This window comes from Catharus ustulatus, chromosome 2 (assembly GCF_009819885.2).
Source record: "Catharus ustulatus isolate bCatUst1 chromosome 2, bCatUst1.pri.v2, whole genome shotgun sequence".
Classification (NCBI taxonomy): domain Eukaryota; kingdom Metazoa; phylum Chordata; class Aves; order Passeriformes; family Turdidae; genus Catharus; species Catharus ustulatus.
The window spans coordinates 116781534-116805701 of record NC_046222.1 but is presented as its reverse complement, the minus strand read 5'-3'; the positions used below and the strand labels follow the sequence as shown (position 1 = coordinate 116805701).

General features: G+C 47.0%; 1 protein-coding gene across 11 annotated transcripts in view; it reads left to right on the top strand.

Annotated features, from left to right (window-relative positions):
- BCOR (BCL6 corepressor) overlaps positions 1–22872 on the top strand; it is an 81321-nt gene extending 58449 nt beyond the window's left edge. For all 11 annotated transcript variants that reach the window (XM_033051575.2, XM_033051573.1, XM_033051583.1 and 8 more), the window contains 7 exons: positions 5237–5565; positions 5896–6159; positions 11986–12152; positions 18843–18988; positions 20137–20214; positions 20424–20574; positions 21749–22872. In XM_033051575.2, the coding sequence (XP_032907466.1) occupies positions 5237–5565; positions 5896–6159; positions 11986–12152; positions 18843–18988; positions 20137–20214; positions 20424–20574; positions 21749–22043 (1430 nt within the window). In that variant the 3' untranslated portion in view covers positions 22044–22872. The remainder of the gene's footprint in view (positions 1–5236; positions 5566–5895; positions 6160–11985; positions 12153–18842; positions 18989–20136; positions 20215–20423; positions 20575–21748) is intronic.
- Positions 22873–24168: the final 1296 nt, after the last annotated feature.

Sequence of the window (24168 nt, the reverse complement as noted above, 5' to 3'; positions counted from 1 at the left end):
GTGTTTAAGCACACAGGATTTGAGGGGCTGTGAGCTTCTGAAACAGCGTCAGCACAGCTGTAGCAGCTCTTGATCTCGGGAACCCAACGCCTCCAGCACCCTCAGCACTGCTGGCTTCCCCTGCCTTTCCCAGACCATATGCTCAAGAGCAAAGCTCATCCTTCTCCTGACAAGGATGCTTTGCTGGTTCGTCCTGAGCACATCCTGTAAACTCCTTTCACCCCACTTCCTGGCCCCTTGGCAGAGGTCTTCCAGCAGCTCTCTCCTAAGGGCTTGCTTCCTCAAAGCATATCAGCTTTCCTTGACTTGAGTTTGGCTTCTTGTTCCCCTCACTCCACTTCCTCCTTTCCCCACCCTCCCTCCCATTTCAGTCGATTCCCTATTCTGGGGGAAAGCCTGTGGATGCAATCTGCCAAATTTTCATTGGGATGGACAGGTTGCTTTCCTGTCCTCACTGTCCTCAGCCCCTGGGCACATTTTCTGCTCTGATGCTTTTCTCCTTCCCTGCAACATCTTGCTGCTGTATCTTGGCTGGAGAACTGATGGGGAATAGAATCACACAGTCCACAGGGAAAATCCCCTCTTCTCTTCTTTCTCTTTTCCTGCTCTTACCTCTCCAAGCCCTCTGCTTGTTTTTGAGGAAAGATGGTTTCTGGGAGTGGGAGCTCTGTGTATGGCATTTGGGCTCCTTCCTCCTTCACAAACCTGGGAGCTTCATCGACTGGAAGACATTCACATTGCAGCTGACCTAACCTGTAGTTTAGCTGAGATCCCCCTGAAAGAGAGAAGCATGAGGAGAGGATCCTCTTGTCCCATGCCATGGAAAGGTCCGAGTCCAGATCGTCCTGTAACAGTGGGGATTTTCCTTGGTAGTGTCTCTGAAACAGTCACAGGCAAAAGTATCAGCTTCCCTTCTGTCCTAAAGTTCCTCACCTGTCCTTCACCTTGGTAGGATTATATGAGGGCAGAAACCCCCAGACTTTGATGCTTATTGATGGGGGAGGTTCTCCAAAAGGATTTGTGGAGCAGGAGATCAAAACTTGGTTTAAAAGGAGCTTTGACTGTTACTTCCTTGCTTTATGTGCTGCCTTGGCGAGCTTGGTATGGGCTCAAACACCCCTGCCCCTCACCTTTGTACTTCCAGACAGAGATACCTTGTAGAGATTAAGCAAGGGTCACTAACAAGGAGCTGTATTGTGTAAGGATGCTCTCACTTTCCCCTGCAATGCCTCCTATGGCAGTGACAGGCTCATGGCCTCGGGAAGGAAAAAGAGGTGGCTCCCAATTTATGCACCATTCCCAAAGGCATTCAGGTTCAGTTGCCCTATGGCTATGAAAAAACTCTTGGGTTTGGAAGCTGCTATAAAATCATAAACTTGACTAAATTGTGCCTCACTCTTCATTGTACAAAAACACTGGATAAGATTAATGTAACTCTACTGGTGCTTCTCCAGCCTTGTTGAAGTGTAAACTTTTGAATCTCCTTGTTCTTAGTTGATTGGGATGAGGACGTTTTTTCCCCACTGTGTGACAAAATATGCTCTGCATGGCAGTCTCATGGGGATGGAGACTTCCAGCTTGTCTGTGTTGCTCAGGAGTAGTCCTCAAACCTTTCTTAAGCAAGCAGAGACTGTGAATATGAGAATACACACTGTCACTTGCAGCTTTTTTTTTTTTTTTAAGTTTGGGGTTGGGAACAGCTGTTCCCTGTGCTCAAGCACTGCCTGCAGTTGTGGCAGTCTCTGCTGCTGGGCAACTGGTTGTATCCCAAGGAGCAGGCTGTGACAGAACATGAGGGTTGCCTCTGTGCTTCTGAAGCCTCAGTCTAACATTAACAGGATGATGTTCCATTCCTGCCTGCAAATCTCTGGGAATGTGCAGGTTTCTGACTTCTGAGTTTGTTACCCCAGTTGTGTTTATCCAAAGCAGTGTGGGCAGCAGATTGAGGGAGGTGATTCTGTCTCTCTGCTCCTGTGAGACCCCACCTGCAGAGCTGTGTCCAGTTGTTGGGCCCCCAGCATGGGAAGGACGTGGACCTGCTGTGGCAAATCCAGAGGAGGCCACGAAGAAAATCAGGGGGCTGGGTCACCTCAGCTATGAAGACAGGCTGAGGGGGTTGGGGTTACTCAGCCCAGAGAAGAGAAGGCTCTGGGGAGACTTTATAGCACCTTCCAAAACCTAAAAGAGGGCTCTAAGAGAGCTGGAGAGGGTATTTTGACAGGGGTGTATAGTGATAGGACAAGTGGTAACAGATTTAAGCTGACAGAGGATAGGCTTAGATTAGGTTATTAGGAAGGAATTCTTGACTGTGAGAGTGGTGAGGCACTGGAACAGGCTGCACAGAGCAATTGTGGCTGCCACATCTCTGGAAGTGTTCAGGACCAGATTGGATGGGGCTCTGAGCAACCTGGTCTAGTGAAATGTGCCCCTGCCAGTGGCAGGGGGTGTTGAACTGGATGATCTTTAAAGGGATGATCTCCTTTCCAACCCCCAAACCATTTTATGATTCTCTGATCCTGTTGCAAAGGGAGGTTGCCATGCTGGGTCTCCATGGTGCAGCAGGTCCATGACACCTCAGGGCATCATCCCAGGGCCTGCTCAGCCCCAAGCACTGATGGGGTCCCAGCTGAGCAGTAATCCTGTACTGCTGGTGATGCAGTGCCAGCTCTCCTGATGCTCCCCGGGGAGCCGCAGCCGCTCACCTGGTGCGAGGAGAAATCCTGAACAGCGCGGAAACAAAAGCCCCGAGGAGAGGAGCCAGGAGAATCTCACCCACTGGGAAGCATGTGCCAGCCTCTGGGAGCTGCCTGGGGCTGCAGGCAGAGTGGCTGCCTGGGCTTGGCAGGCAGGAGGAGGCAGCTGCTGGGGTGGGAGCTGAACAAGCGAGCATTCAGGTGACGCGGCAGCAGCTGCTTTTCCGCGCGGACCTCTCAGCTCCTGCGGGAAGGGAGACAGGTCCTGCTCTGAGTCAGACTTGCCACAACCCACATCAGTCAGAGGCCTGAGTTTTTTGGGGTTTTTGGTTTGGGTTTTCTTTTTCTCCGTGGATATTTAGGTATATTCCTGCTCGCTCTTGTTTTTCTTCTCTCTTCACGTGGTCAGAGAGATGAGGTGGGATTCCAGGAATAATCGCTTGCTGCTTTTCTGCCCCTGTTGTCTTGCATTTCCCAGGCTGATGCTTGGCTTTTTCTGTGTAGCTCTGGTGTCTTGCAATGTTATTGATTCTGAATCTCCTGGGTGCACAGCATAGTTGCTCTACATCTCTCAGCTCTGCTGCATGTTTAGCCTGGTGCCTGCTGTCACCACTGTGGAGGGTTAAAGTGAAGCACAGAGCTGATGTGGAGTTTGCAGGCAGGAGTAGGCATTTTTTGTGGTGATTAAACTTCTGCTTTCAATGCCTCAGCATCTTTGCATGGGAGAGCCTGCAGTTCTTTGAGATAAGCTTCCTGTTCTTTTTTTTTCCCTCCATCCTTTCAGTATTTCTGTCCTCCTCCAGACCTGTTGAGTTTTTCGTTCTGTTGTAGTTTTTCTGCATGCAGTTGTTTGTTCCATTTGCACTCACCAGAGCTCCTCACTGTTGCTTTCCATCTTTTCTATGTTTTTCTTTAGTAAGTGATTAAGTAGGTAATGATGGTACTTCTGTGTTGGAATTGGGCTTTTCACGTGCTGCTCAGTTGGGAACATGAGAATTAAACACTCCTTACTTTGTGCTGTCTACAGAGTTGGAAAGACAGCCTTGCATCCACAGGCTCAGCCTACGACTAGGTGCCTTCCTTCAGTATTGCAAAGCCTGAAAAACTTATATGATTTTTGCTGAACAATCTGCACATCATGTGTCCCATAAATTCCCTGACATCTGCTTGGCAATCCGTGGTATGTGTCTTTTTCTAGAAAGTGGCTCAAAAGAACTGAGGGATTTCTGTTTTCATCCTTAATCTAGAAAGCCTTCTGTGAGTTGCTTTCACAGATCTATTTAAAGGAAGACTAAAGTGTGAAACTGCCCACCAAGAGGATTCTAGATTTTATTTTCTTTTTTACCAACTGATTCCGGACCGAGTCTCTTTAAGTAAGGGTGTCTTTCCTCTGAGCACCTCCTTACTTGCTCCTGCCGTCTCTTCTGTTCTGAAAAGTACCATCACTTCAGAGACTTCTCAGAGCAAGGGAGCCTCTTTCAAGTTCTGAAAGTTTTTTCCATACCTTCCCTTGTTGGTGTGGTATTGTCTGGCTGAAGCGTCCCTTTCTCTCCAGCAACCTTTAATTTTTCTGCAGAGGAGTTGGTTCTGAGGTCACCTCAATTCTCCTCCCAAGGGAAATTCAGACTATAAAAAGTCAACTTTCCTGTCCTTGTTTTGTTGTTAGCCTGCTTGCACTCTGAAAAAAAACCCCAAAACTAACCATGCTTTTTGCATGTGGCCCAGATTGTGTGATCCGGCTTGTTGGAGCTAACCCCCAGAGAAAACCCAGCCCTGCCAGTATCCTGTCACAGGCAGCAGAGCACTGGCCTTATTGTCCCAATGTCCCAGAAAGACTTCTGAATGGAGTTCTTGGGGAAAAAAACACTTGATTGCTTTTCTTGCAAAATCCCTGTGCTTTCTGGTAGAGAGCTTGCACTGAGCTTCTGTAGAGACAGCTCTTTGAGTAGTCTTCCTTCTCTTGGTTTGTTTTTGAAGTCAAAATGCTGGCCAGGAGGTGTTCCCTGACTTATGGCCGTTTTGGGGCTAAGCTCAACATCCCTACCTGTGCTGTCCCATTAAAATCTGATCCATGCTCCCACCTTTCTTCCTGTCCCCTCTTCCCACTCCATCCCTGTGTCTGCACTTGCACCCCATTAAGACAAGCCCAGCTGGGCCCAGGCTGCTGGAGGAGTTGGTTCCCCTTCAGATCAGGCAGTCCTAGGTAAGAAGGCGAGTTTTTCCCTGCAGCTCTGCCCGTGCTGGCTGGGCTGTGACACTGCCAAACTGGCCTGGCACGCGTCCCCACGGCCCTGGCGCTGCCCAGCACCTGTGTGGGGCATTTCATTTCATTCAGAGATTTTTATTAGAGCCCGAGAACCGCTAACGTAGCGTCAACGGGCGAGATGCTATTTACAGTTTGGATGTGGAACGCTTAAAATATTAATGATTTGAAAATGTAATTGTAGATCTCTTAAGCAGTTGAGGAGCTTGTGTTAAGTGCTAGCAATGCATTTTCCTTTTAACGCACCATGCGATGTGTAATGCCTTTCCTTCCCATTTAGGCTTGCCCGTATTCCCGGTGTCTCCGCACATGAAGAGCCTTTCATCCACCAATGCAAACAGCAAAAGGCAGGCTCAGCCAAGCTGTACTCCAGCCTCAAGGTTGGCTGCCAAACAGCAGAAAATTAAAGAAAGCCGGAAGACAGATGGGCTGTACACAGACGAAGAGGAGGATTTCCAACATGCATCTCTGCTGCCGAAATACAGCGAGTGTGAGAAGCCATCAGGGAAACGTCAGTGTAAAACAAAACACTTGGCACTGCAGGAGAGGAGAAGGAGGTCATCTCTGACAGGGGATGACACCACAGATATCGAAAACGCTGAAGATAAGGTATCTTTATTTAGACTTAATTGTTCACTGGCCTCTGAGAAGGCAGAGCCAGCTTGCTTAAAACTAACGCACTGTCGTGCATGCAGGGTAGCGGGGATTGCGTTCAGATTTGTCTGTGGATGCTTTGCACATTTTGTGTTTGCTTTCCTTAACCTTAGTTGAAGGCACAGTTGCAGGGGTGAAACATCTTGTGTTTTAAAGCTCTAGCGGGGTCTTCCTTTAAAAATTAAATTTGAGTAGAAAAGTGTAATTCCTTGCTGACAAATACGGTCCCGTCGCTGTGCTGTGCAAACAAAGATAACAAACCCCCCACCGTCATGGCTTTGACAGGTAACGCTAACGAGGAAAGTCAGGAAGCGACCGGAGCCGAGTTCAGACTGTGACTCCTCGCCAACCAAACCGTACGAGCCGAAGCCGTATGAGCGCCTGCAGCAGCCCTCGCTGCTCCCCGTGCCGCAGCCCGCGCTGCCTGTGGCCAGCCCCCCGCCGGAGACCACCCCCAGCCGGCCCATGCCGCCCGAGGCGCGGCGCCTGATCGTCAACAAGAACGCGGGGGAGACGCTGCTGCAGCGGGCGGCGCGCCTGGGCTATGAGGTGAGGCTCCCTCGGCGCCCTGTGGGATGAGGGCTTTTTTATTTTCTCTTTTTTTTTAATTTCAAAAGTTTAAATCGTCTTCCCGGTTCTATAGATGGAAATTCTGTGGATTAGCAGCTTTAGGTTGGGTGGTTGGGACTGCTGTTGCCCTGCTGCTTTCCCGTGCCTGGTGTGTGGGGTTTGGAGGCAGGTTGCTGTGGGAATGAGTCCCCACCGCTGCTGGGTCAGCTGGCAGGGATGCAGGGTGAGCAGCATCCCGCGGGAATGAGCGAGGGGTAAAGTTTTATTGGTAACCCTCACTTCCCTTTAAATAGAAACCATCTGCAAACAGAATGAATGTATTTTATTTTTTTTTTCCCTCCCAAGTAATCTTTATGGTGATCTTTAATGAGCTGTATGTTTTCTGCTTTTGTTGCTTGTGAAGAGCCTGTAGTTTAGGAGAAGGGTTTTATTTTTGTTCTTCTCTCCAAGGAGTATCTGGTATGTGACACAGGATGTAGCGCTTGGAGTGTCCTCTTGCATGATCAGACGCATCATAGGAGCACTCTGCATGCTTTATACTCGGCGTCTGGAGCTGCTTGGGGTAGCTGGAACAATGTTGTCTAATGAAAGGGGCCCCCTGTTGCTGCAAAAATCAGAAACCGATGAATCCCTTAGCTCTGCTGTTTTGAAGCACGCTTTTATTGGGGGAATATGGGCATGTAGGTATGAGCGTCGCTGTTGCTGGATTTCAGATCTGGAGCAGAGGTGTTTCATTGCAGAGAGTGACTGCAGGGTTTGGTCTGTGCTGGGAGGGCTGCTTGGGCCTGGGAGCTGGGCTTGAGCCCCACGGGGGAAGGTGGCATCAGCCCACGTCCAGGTGGGACCTGCCCGCCTTGGGGATTTGCTGAAACCATGGAATGCCGTTTGTGTAGCTGGAGAGGACTTTGTGTGGAGCAAGGCCTTGTTCAGCTCTGGAAGGCAGGGTTTATTGGCAAGGTTTTGTTTACCTTAGGCAAAGGTTTCTTCTAACCCAGGGCACTGCAGCTCTACCTGCGAGAGGTGATTGTTACAACATTGCCGTTGTATTCTCCCTAATTTAAATGGTTTCATTTTCTGTGGGTCCAAAATCAAAATGTGTTGTAGCATGTGCTCCAAGCTGTTGGTGTGTTTTCTTCCTGCATGGGGTGTGTCAGGGACAGACCAAGTGTGCTTGGGCACTGTGCCTGGCACCTCTGCTGAGCACAGCTCAATGGGAGCAGCTCCCAAACTCAGTGATGGGCTGACGTCTTGCTCAAGCTGGGGCCCAGAGCTCTCCATTTGCTTTGATAGCAGGAGCTCTCTGCTATCAAACTGGCTGATTGCAGAAAGCAGGGGGATACCCAGGCTCACCAAGATGTGGGTTAGTAACACTGTGTGCCACCATGCCTTCCCATTATCAGCTGGGTGGGGATTTTCATTTTCTGACTTGAATTCACCCAAAAGTTGAAGTGAACACCATGTTTTTAATAGGATTAAATATTCAGCTCGTTTGATTTGATTGTTCAGGTGGTGTTGACCATGCAGCAGTTGGTTCTGTTGCTGGTGGAATGAAGGATGGGGAAAGAGCCCAGTCCATGCACCCAAACCGCTGCCAGAATCTAATGTTGTCTGTGTTTTTCAAGGCTCAGAGTGATATGTGTCTGTGCCATCCTGTCAGAGCTATATTTGGCCCATGGTGAGCTGTGATAGTTTGATCATCCATGGAAGCTCCATAGCTGAGGGATTTTCTTGATAGTGATGAGACTACTGCAGTTAGTAGAAAGCTGAATTTCTTCCGTCTGCACAAAGCATGAGAATGGTCAAGAAGAAAGAAATTCCTCTATGTTAAAAAAAAAAGGAAGAAAAATGTGTATGAGTCAAGGTAACATACTGGTCTGTGACCCGTGGCAAGCACTCAGGTCAGTTTTCTGCCACCCCTGTTAGCAGGGCAGCCACCTCTGGTGGGCACACGGGGGCTTCCCTGGCTGCTGTGCTGTGGCCCTTTGCCAGCTCAGTGGCAGGGGAGGTGGATGAGTTTGCATCATCAGGGCCACAGCTTGCACGGGGAGCCGAGTGCTGATTCAGGACTCGGAGCTGGAAGCGGCTGGCACCGCAGGGCACCACCGAGCCCTGGCAGGAATGCTGGATTGCCCTGAGACCGGATGAGCTCGTGCCTGCCCTTGGCAGCCTGCCTGCTTTTGCAGCAGGGATGCCCTGAGGCTGTGCAGAGATCCCACTCCAAACCCTTCAGCACGCAGAGGTGCTGGCAGGCTGTGTGTATCACTGCTGGTTCCATGGGGAGCCCAAATGCTGCTTGGCCATGAGCCTGTGTCCTGCTCTCAGTCCCACGGTGCAGATGTGCTCTAGATCACCGCAGGAAGCCGGACACACGCGGAGACAGTTTTGTGTGTAAAACTGACCCAAGTGTGAGATATTGAAGGACAAGTGTGGCTTGTGTCTGGTCAGATAAATTGCAGGGCTGCAGCCAGCAAGGCTGCTTAAAGACAGTGCAGTGCTGGAAATCCCTGATGATGCTGGTGGGAAGCTTTGCCTTTCCCTTCCTAAGGCTTCGGCTCCAGGCCGTGCTTCAGTAGGATGTTACCATCCCCAAATCCATTCTGTTTTCCCCATTTGAAACAAATGACTTGAGATAATGGTAGTCTTAAAACTGTAATTTACTTTTTGTGAAGAGAGAATTACAGGGAGTGTAGAGTCTTTTTGGGAAAAAAATTACAAAAGGCTTGTGTAATGAATTTGATGTGAGAGGAAACACTGGCTGTCTTTCTGCGTTGTGCTGCTTTTTGGTGTGTGTCTGGATGTGCTGGTTTTGGCTGGGGTAGGGTTAATTTTCTTCCCAGTGGCTGGTATGGGGCAGTGTTTTGGATATGTGCTGAACACAGCGATGATAATATAGGGATGTTTTTGTTATTGCTGAGTGGGGCTTACACAGATCCAAGGCCTTTTCTGCTTTTCCTGCTGCCACACTGGTGAGGAGGCTGGTGTGCATGGGGGGCTGGGAGGAGACACAGCTGGGACAGGGGACCCAGGCTGACCAAAGGGACATTCCAGACCATGAGACATCACAGCTCAGTGTGTAAAGATGGGGGGAAGGGTAGGACGTTTGGAGTGATGTTTTTCTCCCCAGGTCACTGATAAGTGGGATGGAGCCCTGCTCTCCTGGAGATGGCTGGACACCTGCCCAGCCATGGGAAGCAGTGAATTAATTCTTTGCTTTGCTTTGCTTTGCTTGTGTGCATGGCTTTTGCTTTCCTTATTAAACTGTCTTTATCTCAGCCCACAAGTTTTCCACCTTTGACCCTTGTGATTCTCTGATTCTCCCCCTGGTCCTGCTGGTGGGGGGCTGAGTGAGTGAGTGAGGCTGCCTGGGGCTTGGCTGTGGCTGGGGTCAAACCAGACAGTGGACTTGGAAAGTTCCCTCATCAGTTTGTTATTAAATCCTTCCTGGGAAGGCAGTGAAATTAGCAGAGTGTGTGGTGTGTGATAGGGCATTCAAACACATGTGGAGGCAGGGCTATCCAGGCACAGGGAGTTCCCAGTGTCACTGCCACAGGAGCAGCAGCTCCAGAGCACCATCCTGCCCTGCACAGCCACCTCAGGGCTCCTGCATCCTGCCCAGGAATGGGCATCACCTCAGGGGTTTGCTGTGATGCTGGGGGGAAGTGTTAAGGCTCAGCATGTAATGCCTGACCCAAGGGCTGCATTTTGAGGTTGGAATAGTGCTTCTTGGAGTCTAGGGATTGCTGACCTCTTCCCCTTGCATATGAGGATGGACCATGCATATGTGCATATCCTGACATTGCTGTTTGCAGTTTGGCTGAGAAAATGCAAGCAGCAGAGGTGGAGGTGTCTGGTTCTGTTCTAGTTTGGCTCTTTGGGTGAACTGACAGTGATTTTCAGAATGCTGGTTTAAATGCAGCACCTGAACAGACATTAAATTGCCCTGTTGCATTCTCACAGCCTTCCCCTAACCTTAGTGAGAAATGCCTGTGAAACCAAAAGTGTGTTTGTGGCAACACATGTTCCTGTATTTGGCAATGGTGGCTAATTTTTTTGTAAATTGAATAAATCATGTTAAAAAAAGTTAATGAGGCATTTAATTAATTAACAATGTAGAGTTTTATGGTCTTTATGGTTACATTTTGTGGTTAATGACATTCTTCTTATAGCCTCTTAACACAGAATTGCCCGACAAAATTAGCTTTTTTGTCCAGTAGTGGGTATTCCACCCTAGGACGAGCCTTTCCTTTTTACAAAAATAGATGAAACATCTTTTATTTTGAGTTGCAAAGTCTGTTTTAAATGGTAACTGTGTGCTAAAAGTGGTGCTGAATACAGCAGCTGCTTCTGCTACCTGTATCCATCTGCTAATTTGCCTGGCAGGGAGATCTGGTTTTGAAGGAAAATTCATACCTCCAGAGTATAATTTTGCACAGCCCTTTCTTACGAGCTTGAGCCATGTGCAGGGTAAAGAGCATCCGTTCTGGAGTGATTTTTGGCCTTTGGACTGATTAGCAGGAGCGTCCAGAGCCCCTGTTTGGTGAGAGGTGGGACTGTGGGGGTCCTGGGTTAAAGTGGTGGGTGCTTTGGGGTAGGTGGGTGCATCCCCCGTGACAGGGTGGACGGAATGCTCTGGAGCCTGGGACAGGCAGCTCATTAGCTCTCAGCTCTAGCCTGGTTGGTGAGGGCCTGCTAAAAGAGCAGCTTCATGCTGTATCCTGGATACCAGCTCTCGAGTCAGGTGTACCCAGAGCACAGATTATTGCGGGCTTTCCGGTTTATTTTGAAACGGGAAGAATAAATGCACTGCGCCCGATGTCGTTTAATTCTCTTGGTTCGGCAAAACAAGCTCTCGCCCCCTCCGTGCCATATCTGGCTTTGCAAGGATGCCACTCAAATGCAAAATTAATGGTTTATCACTATTTTGGGAACATGGAGGCTATTTTATGCATTGAACATCTCTTAGAAATGTGCTTTGTTTTGTTTTGCTTTCTTTTGCATCCGACTCAAGTCGAGGAAGACTCGCGCCATCCTAAACGTTCGGTTGAGTGATGGAGCAGTCATTGTTCCAAGGCTGCATGGCAGCGCAGAACTGAGCCTGGCCTAGGCTCTGGAGCGTGGTGTATTTGACTGCAAGATGAATTGTGTTAAATTCACACGGCTTCCTGCGGCGCCGGGCTCGTTATAGGAACCTGGCGCCTGGCTTTACTTCTGCATGCAGAAAACTGGGGTGGGTGAAAATGGGATTTCCCCAATCTCGATAGAGCCAGGCTGGTTTTTGTTTGCTGGTAGCAAACCATCCTTTGTGTGTCTTAAATGTGTTTTGTTTCGGGTCATGCACTTTTTCTTTTTGAAATCAAACTGACATTGGCTGCGTGGCTGTTGCACTCGCAGAATTTTCTGTTAAAGAAATGCAGATGGAAGAGTAGCAACCTTCCCACTAGCTTTACATGTAGAAGTTCTCAGAAGTGGAACATTGTGAGTTTTGTCTGTGAAATTTCTATATTCTCCCTCTGTGACAGTTCCTGATGTTGGGGGTTACAGGGTCCTGCAGGGCATGTAGCTCTCAGTGTCACTTTGCCCAAATTAGTCTGCTCAGGGAAGTCGTGGTCTCTGCTATGTCTCCTGAACAGACAGGACTGTCAACAGCTCCCCCTTTTATTTTCCTTTTGACTGACCCATCTCATAGAGGGTAACTTAGCATATCATAGGGATTTTGTCTTTAGCCCCTTTCCTTTGAGCAGAGAAGTGCACATCGACACAGCAAGAAATAACTCGATGTTCTTCTGTTTTCCTTCCCATTTCCAGGAAGTGGTTCTGTATTGTTTGGAGAACAAGGCGTGTGATGTGAACCATCGTGACAACGCGGGTTACTGTGCCCTGCACGAGGCGTGTGCCAGGGGCTGGCTGAGCATCGTGCGGCATCTCCTCGAGTACGGCGCGGACGTCAACTGCAGCGCCCAGGATGGAACCAGGTCAGCAGCACCCTGGCCCATCTCTGCCTCCCTTCCCCCTGTGCCTCTCCTTTATCCTCCCCTGGTCCTGCCTCCCCACCCTGGTGCGCTCAGAGCAGGTAACACTGCCCTGTTGCTGGTCCTTGGGCAGCGCTGCGTGACCTCCTCTGCTCTCTGGTTAATGAGGCAGCGGGGACACGCTTCTGTTGTGACTCGAGTTTTGGGTGATTTCTCTTTTCTGCTGGGAATTTTAATAAGCTGTGCTTTGGCTGGGTTTTGTTAGTCGGTGGAATTGCCAGCTGCAGGGCAGGAAGGAGTGATACTTGAGCTGCAGCCCTGCTCATGTGCCCTCCAGGCCCTTTGAGTTGTGCCAAAAGAGGGAGTTTGCCTCCTTAGCAGGGTTACTTTTGAGAGCACTTCAGGCTTTTGTGGCCATTGGGTGTGCGGGTCCTGTATATGCTGTATAAAAATGCTGTTTGCTGAACTGTTAAACTATCTTCTCGTTTGATATTTTGGATTTACTTTTTCTTTTTTCTTTTTTTTAATCCCGAATTAGCTCTTTTTTTTAGTTTCCTTCACAGAATAGTAGGGGTGCTTAGTTCCTGTGCTGGCAGAATAGATAGCGAGCTTTTCTTTTTAGCTTTGTGGAGGAAAAAATGCTGCTCCGGACCTTTTTTTAAGCTTCTTGTGTATCTCCTAAAGCACCTCTTTGACCACCTCTGTGAGGCTGACCTTGGGGTAACTTGTCCTGAGCATATGCAGAGCGTTATTCAGTCTGTGCATTTTGGGGACAGGTCTCTTTGTATTCTGTGAGTCTCCTGCAGCTTGTTATCTTAAATGGTTTATCGCCTTCCCTATCACCATCCAAATAGCCAGGGAGGTAAAATTAGCGTAACTAAGAGTCTGCTTCTTTTGTTTTTAAGCTCTTTATTTATTAACTTGGGAAGGGAGGAGTCAGGAAAACAAAAAGAGGTCTGGTTAGGATGGTCCATTTAAAGTTCATGATGGTCCATTGTTCCCAGCCCATCACCAGCCCATCACAGCCCAAAGGAAAGCTTTTTGGAGAAACATTAAAACCCTGACTGGATTGTCAGATTCCTGCTCTGTCGCCCAGGTCTTTGTAAGAGCTCTGAGCTCTCCAGGCTGACAAACAGCCTCGCATTTTCTGCTGCCTTGGGCTTTAATATGTGACCTGTGCAACAGCGGTGAGTTACTGTAAAAAGAATCCTAAATTATTTTTGTCTCATTCGCTGGAATAACCTATATAGAAAATTATCCCTGGGAAGTGTCCGAGCAACCTCAATCACCCGCCAGTTTAGAGTCCACCTTTGATTTCTAGTCACAGACTGAGCTGATTTTCAAGAAAGAAACTTGGCCAGTGTACTCTGAAAAGTTGTTTTTGGGAAAATGGATTTTAGAAATGAACATAATGATGATCTGATCATAGATGGTAATGTCAGAACTCAGCGTGCCATTGCCTCTCTTTTCTGAGGGCAGACTTACTTTTCATTTGGAAAGCTGCCCAACAGACAGCAAGAGTCCAAACCACAACTAATAGACAGAGGAAAGATGGTCTGAGTTGGGCAGGACAGAGAGCAGAAGCTTCTGTAAGGAATTTTGGATCTGTGTAATGCACTGTCTTTTGGCAGGATCAGACCTCTCTATCTCTCTAGAGTAAGTCAGGACATTCATAAGACAAGTCCCATTTCTCTCTTGAAGGTTTTTCTGCTTTAACTTTTAGGAGGAAAGATGTGTCAGTCTTCCTCAACTGTGTTGCTTTTAAAACTAAATTCCAGAACATGTTAAACCCTTAGAAATACAGTAAAGTCTTTAAAAGAACAACAAAAAAACCCCAAAACTAAACGCAGAGAGTGCACTAGAAGAGACTTGTCCTTCTCCCCTTGCTTTTTTAATTACTCTGAATATGCTTTTTATTTTCCCCTCTGCCACCTCACTTATCCAGAGGTACTGTGGAAGCTCTCAAGCCTGCAGACAGTGGATGTGGATGCGTGCAGTTCTGTTAGTGTAAAGCAGCACGGAGGGGTGATGTAACTGGGATGCAGCTGTGTGAGTGCAGCTGTGGTACCAAGGTCACCTGGAGCTCTGGGCTCTGTTCCTTGCTGTCTGTGTCAGCTTTTTGGGGGACACTCTGAGAAGTTGTGGCTGGTGATGATATGGCTTTGCTCTGTCCAGGATGTCCGTGTGAGTGTGAAGGATGCAGGAAAGTTCTGTGCATCTCCTGGTTCTCTGATCAGTTTGTTGGTTCTGCTTGTGTGTGTTTTGGGATGAGGCAGGCGTTCTGGTTCCTGATGCTATCAGAAATCTCGGTGAAGCCAGAAACAACCAAAGTGCCAGACTGGTGTAGGGGCAAGGAGGAGACAGTGTTTGGGGTGTAGGAATGGTGCAGTCCTTCCCTCCACCCTTCACCCCGCTCGGCACAGGATGTCCCTCTCTGCCCTATTCACAGCACATCTGGCCAGGCTAAATGTGGTAGGTCTGGGATGTTTTTCCCCTTAAACTCTCTGCTGATAGACCACATGCAGTGCCTGCAGACCCTGAATACACAAGCACTCTGCTGCTCAATTAGTGCCTAATCAAAGATTATTGTAGAACCCGGAGATCTTTAAGACCTGTCTCCGAGGTGCTGCAGTCACTAAGGGCTCTTAATCGTCTTACCTATAAATAATAATAGACCGTGCTTAAGAGGTGAGAGCTTCCCTGACCGGACCCCAGTAAGGCAGTAGCTCGAATAGGGGTGTTGGAGCTGACATTAGCAAGGCTGTTCGCCGCCTGTATTTGGCTTTATCTCGCTGTTCTGCTCCTCTTACCTCTGCAGCTGAACCCGTGCCATTATAGAAACAAAGCCACATGCCAAAAATACAGACATCCCCTGCCTGTTAGCGAGGGCTCCACGTTGCCTCAGAGTTGCTTCAGAGTTCCCTCGCTAGATTCTCTCTCTGCAGCCAGTTTTGCTATATCCTTCCCGCTGGCAGCTGATGAGCTCAGCCTTTTTTTTTTTTATTTTATTTTTTTTTCCCTGCGAGGACCATGCCAAGATGGCTCTCTTCCTGTGTCCTTTCAGCTGGTCTTGGCAGAGCCATACCTTCCAGCAGCTAATTGCGTTAAAGAAGAGCCAGCCTGCATAGCTGCCTTCCTGCAACTCGTGCCTTGCCTCTTCCGTGGGGCAGCCTTGCATAACGGAGAGGATGGAAATAAAAACAAAACGCCAAGATATGGCATTGCTCGGCGAGTTGCAAGACCTCTTACTGCAGAGAGGAGGATTCTGGTGGTGCCTGAAAGGCTGAGAGCAAACCCTGACTGCTCTAAATAGTTTATAATTTTGGTGGTGGAATGATAAATCCCCAGTGAAATGTTTTCCTGACTCTAGTGGCAGTAAAAATAGTAGGAAGAATTCGGCAGTACACAAGAGAGGGTTGAGATGTGTGTCTTTTGTAGGATATTGCAGCTCTCGAATGTCCCCAGATCCTTCTGGGGCCTTTTGAAGGGTTTGTTTTAGAAACGAGCTGTGCTACGTTAACTGTACCATTAGGGATAGAGAGTGTTTATTTCCACGATGCTCAGGGTGGAAGAGATTGTATGGCAAAGCAGCCCAGGAGAGGACTCCCAGGGATCTTCTTTTATTTTCACATCTGAAAAAGTTGCCTATTCCAGTAGTTGCTTTTACATCCTACAAAGAGGATGGTTAAACTCTGCCAAGACTGAAGAATACTCCCTCCTCTGCTGGCCCTGCTGGGAGAAGCAAACAAATAGCTGTGCCTTTGCATGGTCTCGCTCTTGAGCTTGCCAAGAAGCTGTTCTAGCCAGTAAAAGAGTCTGTCAGTGCTCTGTTTTGGCCTTTTCTTCCTTAACTTATCTATGGGGAATCTCCCCCCCGCCCCAATCCCAGTGTTTTCTTTCCTTCCTTCTATTTATTGTTCTTCCTTCTTCCGCCCTACTTTACTACGCCTTTCCTTCCCCATGCCTCTATAAATTCCCCTCTCATGCCCAGGCAGCCTCCCTGTGTACTCTGAGATGACGAATCTGGTTCTGCCTGCCCCGCTGCCTCTGTCTCTGCAGCACCACGTTGGGCTTGGTGACCTGTGAAAAGGCAGAAGGAGGTTCCACCACAGGGCTACAGCCCATGTGCTGCAATTTTTCCTTCCTGGGGAATGCCCAGGCACCCTTTAATAAACTTGTCTGAGTGTCGTTAAATCAATTGAAACACTGGGCGGTGATTTAGATGCTGTTTTTAATAAGTTAAGGGATCATCTTGAATTCATTACTGCTTCAAAAGCCACTTAGGTAAGTCAGTTAAAAAGAAAAAGAACCACAAACAAGAAAACCCACAAACCAATAATCCCACAACACTCCACAACCCCCTCCCAAAACCAGAAAATCATAATTCTGAAGTAAAATTTAAAAAGAGTTCAAAATTAAAGACTCTAGTAAAGAGGGAGAGGGGGAGAAAGAGCATTCCCAGCACTTGACAACAGCCGTGGCTCTGATCTGCTCCTGGTGCCTGTTGCCAGACTTTCAGCCAGGGATGCTTCATGCCCAGTGGGGGACAGGAGGGTTTGCAGCAAGGCTGACCTTTCCTGCTGTGGATGCTCAGAGTGCCATGACCCAGCAGCTCAGGCCTCAGATGCTTGCTGACAGCAAGAAACACCCGATACTTCTGCAGCCTCCGTGTCAGCACCTCTGCTATTTGTTACCTCCTGCTTGGTGTCACCTGGGCTGTGACACTGCCATGTAGCACTGGCCAGATCCTGGATGTGATGCTTCCCTGGGGGGAAGCACTGAGTCAGTAGGTGGAGGTGGGAGGGTGAGACTGGCAGGGAAATCCCAGGAATGCTGTCTCCTCCAACGCTGTCTGTCTCAAAGGCATCGGTTCCAGTGTTATTTTAGAGACATTCCCTCAGAAACTGAGAAGGGATATCCTGTCCCTTTGCCGGTGATCCTCATGGATCTCTCCGGTCCTAAAATGTGAAGGTGGCTTTCCAAAGAGGGGCATGTTGGGCTTTGAAGGTGTCGACATGTTGTGTTCTCTGCTGCCAAGGGTCGGAGGAATTGGCACAAGCTGGACTGATGACTGTGCTCAACAGCTTGAGGCCCACCTGCTTCCTCACTCTGTTGGTGGCATGGGGTGCACGGGAGGCAGGCAGCATGGGATAAGCCCTCTTTCCATAGGGAACAAACCACCAAATCCCCAAGTGCACTTCCTCAAGTCAGTGTATTGTGCATGTGTCAAAACTGATCTGACATGCAGCTTTCCAGCAAGATGGGTGCAAGTAAGAGCATGCAGCAGATGTTAGTCACCCTGAGTCACGACCTGCTGGAAAGTACTTGGAGTAAATACATGTGGCACATCGTTTTGAGACTTACTAGAGTCGCCCTCCTACCAGCAGTGCTGTGTGATAGATGGAAAAACAGTGGTGTGCCATCCTCTTCTGACTGATCCCATCCTCCCCCCCTCTGTCCTGAGCTTTCGTGATGCCAGGTCATGCCAAAGCAGTGGTGACATTGAGGGGCCATTGCCCTGTGAGGCAGCAGTGGTGGGATGTGCCCTCTTGGCAGGAGGGAGTTGAAGCTTTGGTTGTCAGCGTTGCTTGGCAGATGGGGAGCTGGAGAGGAGAGGTTCACTTGGCTGTGCTTCCAGATGACTTCCCCTGGTAACATCTCTGTGAAAGCTTTCCAGGAAGGCAGTGTGTGATCCTGGTTAAAGTCCTGCCTTGCATTTTCATACAAGCTCCCTCGAAAGCCTTGTTGGGGGCAGCAGTGTTGACAGCCCAAAGCAGGAGTGTTGTGCTGAGCTGGACTGCCATCATCTCTGTCCACGCTTTGGGTTCTGCTTTTAGTTCTTGCTCTTGCTGTCTAAGGAAAAGATGGGATTTTAACACATCTTCATTAGTCTGAAGGGTAATATGTTCTACTTCCAGACAACTCCCTGTTACGTATAATCAATTTTAAAGGCAAAAGTTAATGCGATTTATAATTAGTGATAAGGAATTCTAAACCTGGAATTTGCAGGCCTGTGTATTAATGAATAATCCTTCTGAAGGCTCACAAAATCTATGTCTGAGCTTGTATGGATTGCTCATGCCGCATGAAATGCGTTAATTTCTGGGTGGACTACACTTAAAATAACATGTTTTTCTATTCTCTGATTAGAAGGGTTGAATTGTGCTGCAAATATATTCACAAGTGCTGTTTAAAGAGGATGTTCTGCAGAGAAGTTTAATTCCTAGCAAATTTTCATAACTTATTTCTGTGTACATAATTTAGGGGCTTTGGGTAACCGATTTCCGTGCTTGCCCAGAGGCAGGCTGAATGAGCCTTGCTCCACAACACGCTGTTAAATTGGCAGACATTTGGAACGGTAGAGTGACTTGCAGCAAAATGATGTTTGTGAGGCTTCACACAAACTCCTGCTTTCTGTTACAGCAGTGTAATTATTTTACTGTCCCTCGAAAACGTGTATAGCAAGGAATAGACGTAACAGAAATAAGTGCCCTGAGCAGTCTGACTGAAGACTAGAGGGGAGGGGGATGATGTGCAAGTAAAACCGACAATGAGATGATTGGCAGCTGTATTAATAGTGTTACTTTCTATAAATAACTTTGATCTACAGTCAGGAGTTTCTTGTCAAAAACATTTGCATAATACTGTTGAGTCAAAATGTAACGCCGTGATTTTTCTTTCATTTCACACCAGACCAATCCACGACGCGGTGGAAAATGACCACTTGGAAATTGTCCGCCTGTTACTGTCCTATGGTGCTGATCCAACACTTGCAACCTACTCTGGGAGGACCATTGTGAAAATGACCCACAGTGAGCTCATGGAGACCTTCCTCACAGGTCTGTGCCCGCACTGCATGGGGCTTTCTGGTCCTGGCAGATGGGGGCTTGTTCCCTGTCCCTCAAAGTCACCCTGGCAGGGGTGACTTCATCCCAAGGAGCCCTGGGGTGGGGTAGACTGGGCTGCAGTAGCTTCTTCTTTGCCTGCAAAAACCCAGAGGGTGCAGGTGGGAAGCACAGCCATGCTTGGGGACTCCTTCTAACTGAAACTCTTAATAAGTCATAAGGATTATTCCACTGTCAGATTTGATAGGTGGGTAGGAGGTCAGCAGGCTGTTGCAGTGCCTTCAGTTTTCTGCTTGAAATGAAAATAAGAAAGTTGCCAATTCAACTAGCTGTTTGTTAAACATACTCATGTTTTCCCATGGTCTTGCTTTTTATCTCAGACTGTTTTTGGTTTTGCCAGTTCTGCCTTGTTCTATATCTGAAATACTATAAAAATGCATTAAAGGCTCTTGTCTTTAAACATATCCATGTTGTAACATGTTTTTAGAGTGTTTTTTTCCTGTTAGTTTTGGATGAAGACACTTACATTCCCTAGTAACTTACCTCTGAGTGTGTTTGCACTGTTTGTAGTCCATGAGTTTGTGTTCTCATCTCTTTACCTATTTAAATGATGCAGTATAGAACACACACAGGTGTTTCAGAATGCAGTGAAGTCTGGTATCTTTGACTTCCTCGCATCCTGAATCCCAGTATCTTTTCACCAATTCAGTTTGTAGATCTCCCAAATGATATCTGTAGAAAAGAGCTACATCTTCTGAACATACCTGTGTGGAAAAATCTTTTTCATCAGTTTATTTGGGGGCCATAGTTTCACCCTCAAGTTGGTGTCCAGAATAATTGTGAAGGCCAAAAAATGTGGTACACCCTATTTTCACAAAAATAAGATACTACTCTTGGTATCTGAAGCTTAAGGTTGGGTCTGTCCCTGTTAGGTGATTATTTGATGTGGTGGATCATTATTTGATGTGGAGGGATGGTGTATTTATGCTGTTGTTTGTAGGATGTGTGCCAGGAACATGGTGTGGGATTTTTTGATGGAAGGTGTGGAGGACGCGCGTGGAGGCTCCGCGACGCGCGGTCTCTGAACTTGCCAGCTTTTTGTTCTCATCACTATGTTTTTTTTGTTGTTTTTTCCTCTCCAGAGTATTTAACTGACCTGCAAGGTCGAAGTGTTGATGACCCTGGTTTGTACTGGGATTTCTATGGCAGCTCTGTGTGCGGTGAGCAAATGTTGCCCTTTATTTCTTTGTATGCAGAGACTCTAAAAACACGGGGCACGAGGGGGTGGGGGCTGTTTTGTTGTTGTGGTGGACGAAGCTAGGAAGGAAGCAAACTGATTTTGTTTACAGATCACGTTATTGGGGAAAAAAGCAAGACCTGCAACAGCCTTTTCACTGCTGACTTAGCACCTTTATTCAATTTTATTTAGAACCAAAAGATGAATCTGGATTTGATGTCTTGGCAAATCCTCCCGGCCCAGGTGATGAAGATGAAGATGGCTTCAGCGATGTGTTTGAATTTGAATTTTTGGATGAGCCTCCCTTACCGTGTTACAACATTCAAGTGTGTCTCTCTCAGGGGTAAGAACAAAAAAGATTTTTGGGTAAAAGCAGCTGGGATGATCTGCTTGGGTTGGTGGCGATTTGTGTCAGTGGGGAATACTGTTTGTATTTATATAACATAAATGAGACATTAATATTGTTAATTGGGTTTTCTTTTGAAAGCAAACTAGTAGGAGGTGAGAGGGGAAAAGGCTGGCTTGTCAGGGCTGAGCTTTTACTGCTGTATTCCTGGGTGGGACAAGTGACGTTTGAACACAAATTCCCTTCCTCATCCCAGACAGGCATCTTGTTTATAACTTTCAAAATAGGAGTGCTTCTAGCACTTAAATTTGGGTGTGATGTTGTAAGGTGTTAATTGTATTTCGTGGGCTTTTCTGTTCTGCTGCTGAGTGGGCATGCTTTTGTGGATGACAAAATGACACAATTATAGCTTTTCTAGACTTTGTAGCAAAACTGGTTTAAAGCCCTGAATTGGAACAAACAAAATATCTTAGGGAAGATCCTATGATACTTAATAATAAGCAAAGACCTGGAAAGTTGTATTATCTATTATATTCAAGGTATAAATTAGATTTGTAAACAACTGTTGTTTACCATTTGCACCAATTTTGATGACAGCTAGTTTTAAATATTGATCCATGCAGGAGTGTGTGTTTTTTATATTTTTGTTACATGGGTGATGGATCCAACTTAATTCCCTGAAGTAGACAAGTGCAAAGATTGACTTTTAAAACTCTGTTGTTTATCTGATGAAAAACCAACTTACTGTTGACTTCTATTTAATATTGGCATCTCTGAAAGTGAGGGGTGCTGAATTTTGTGGTTGTAACTATAAGCCACCTCCTTATTTATGAAATGAAAGTTGGGTCAGGTGGGCTAGCCTTCAGGTGTCTGAGTAGGGATGGCTGCTGGCCCACCTGGGCACTGAGGAGCCCAGGTTTTATCGGTCCTAGTGCCCCCCTGCATGCCTGGATCCTTCCTTCCCAAAGCTGCAGGTAGCAGTACTCTGAATGCACACATGCACACCTGCTCGTCTGTTCTGTTCGACCCCTGGGCGACAGCTTTGATTTCAGAGAGATTGTTTGTGGGCGTGGGATTGGGGAGGGTTTGTCACACAGCCAGGTGGGGAAGAGTCAGGAATGCTGTGAGTTAATATCAGTTATTGGAGCCTCTCTCTCCTTTGCTTCCTCAGACCACGGAACTGGCTTCTGCTCTCGGACGTGGTGAAGAGGCTAAAAATGTCATCGCGCATCTTCCGCTGCAACTTCCCCAACCTGGAAGTCGTCACCATCACAGAGGCAGAGTTTTACAAACAGACTTCCCTCAGCCAGTTGTTCTCTTGTGCTACGGACCTTGAAGCTTTTAACCCAGAGAGCAAAGAGCTCTTGGACTTGGTTGAGTTCACAAGTGAGCTCAAGACTCTGCTTGGCTCCGAGCTTCACTGGTTGCATCCGCACGAGGACCCTCCGTTCGACATCCTCTGGTGAACCATCAGGCCATTAAATGTACAGTGCTTATACAGTTACTTCTTTATGTATATGTGTTCAAATGAAATTGTTTCTGTAAAGAAAGGACACTATTAAATATGAAAATATCTTTCCTTTATATAAGAGATCTGAATTCCAGTTGGATGGATTTTGGAAGAATTTTTTTTTAACTTCAATCAGTTTTTACGAAAATTGTTATATAATGTTTCTTTAAATGCACACAGGCTTTGGGATAAGTTTGTTATTACTCGGAACACATTTTTTTTTTAAAGAACACACCCACACACATTGACTTTGTTTCATACAAAGCACTGATTACACAGAACATACTTTTTCTAGGTGATGTGATCAAAGTCGTGTGGCTTGTTTGGGAGGTAGAACTTGGTAAGGCACTTGGTGATATTATTTTCATTTTTTTTGTTTACAGAATTACCTGCTTTGGCCAGGTAAGCACTATTGAATATAATTCAATAGTTTGTAATATAAATTAAACCATATCCATACGCATCAACTAATTGTAAGAACTTTTATATCCTAATTTAAAAGCTGTGAAATTTAGTTTTCACACATCAAACCGGATTGTTTATATATGTTTAAACATTTTATGCTCTTTATTTAAAGAAGACTTTGAACTATTTTTTCTGTACCTTGTAAAATATTGAAAAACTAACATATGTTGAAGTTGCTTGAAACTGTACATAAACTAAATTTTCTGAATTGTGTGTTTATGTTTGAGATCTGTGTTTTAACTTTGTAAGTAAATCTTCTGCCTTTGTATTTATATTTTACAAAAATTTTCTTAAAGGCAATAAAACTGTTGAGAAATGAAGAGGCTAAAGTGACTCCCATTAACTCTGTGCCTGGTTGTGACATGAACTTCATCTCATTAATGTTTATGAAAGGAGGGTGTAGTTCCCAAAGTGGGGCAGGGCTGGTGGAGGTGCAGGCAAGCAGCTGATGAAATCTGGGGTACAGTCTGTATTGGCTTTCTAAATTCTGTGTTGCAAGAAAACATCAGGTGGGTGCTTTTGGTGGGACAAGGGTTTAAAAGTGGCGTTCACAATACCTTCTGCACCATCTTTTAGTTAAAGAATTGTGAATAGTTTCAATCATTTTCCCTCCTTTGACGTCCTTTTAATTTCAATTGGCTGAATTCTCTTTTCAAGGGAATCTGCAGAGTGGAGGAAAGCAGTACCAGGGGAAAAGCTTTGGTTTTAATGTGGAGTATTAAACCTATGAGCACCTTTTGGAAGGATTTAAAGGAACAGTGACCAGAATGTCACTTTTGCACAGCTTGAACTTGTGTCTAAGAGGCTGGGCTCCCTGGGCTTGAGCAGACCCTCTCTGTCTTCCCCTTGTTGCAAGGAAATTCTTGCTGTGAGCTCAAACTCCTGAGTTTCAGTTTGGGTCTGATAAGAGTAGTATGTCTTAGGATAGCCAATTGCCTCTGGAGTGTTTAAATTGCACTGTTCTTCTGATGGGGGCCAGGGCCTCAGCCAAAGGTGAGGTGTGTCTGCTCCTGAGCAGAGCACCCACTCAGTCTGGGAAAAGCATCCTGGAGAAATTTCTCCACTGTCCTGAAGGTAAGGGAGAACAGTGCCTCATTTCTGAAGGTGCCCTGGAGGGGAAGAGTCAGAGCTGCTGCTTCTCCTCTGTGTTGCCTGTAATTCTTCTGCCAAACATTTGTGCTGTGTGGCTTTACAGTGGGGCTGTTCTTGTGGGTAAGGTGGTTTTGTAGCTGAGCCAAGAGGTGAGAAGAGGGTTCAAAAGCTGTCTGCTGCTGGATGCTGAAGTCTCACTTCTGCACAAAACAGGGAATTTTTAGTCCTAACACCTCTGCTGACCTCCTTTTTCCAGGCTTGGGGTAAGGAGGATGATGGTCTCTCCTACACAGCTTTTATGTGTATGCTGGATTTCCTTTTCAAGCAGTCTCCAGCTTTGCAAGGAACTGAAACACAGACACCCCTACTCTCCAGTGCCATCTGCTTTCACCCCCTGATTTTTCCCAGAAAGAAGAGGGCTGGAAAATGTAAGGCAAGGGAGAGCACTAAAAGCAGCTGTTACAGACACACCTTTATCTGATCAGCTGGGTAGAGCTTGGATGGCTTGAGCTGGGTGTAAATCA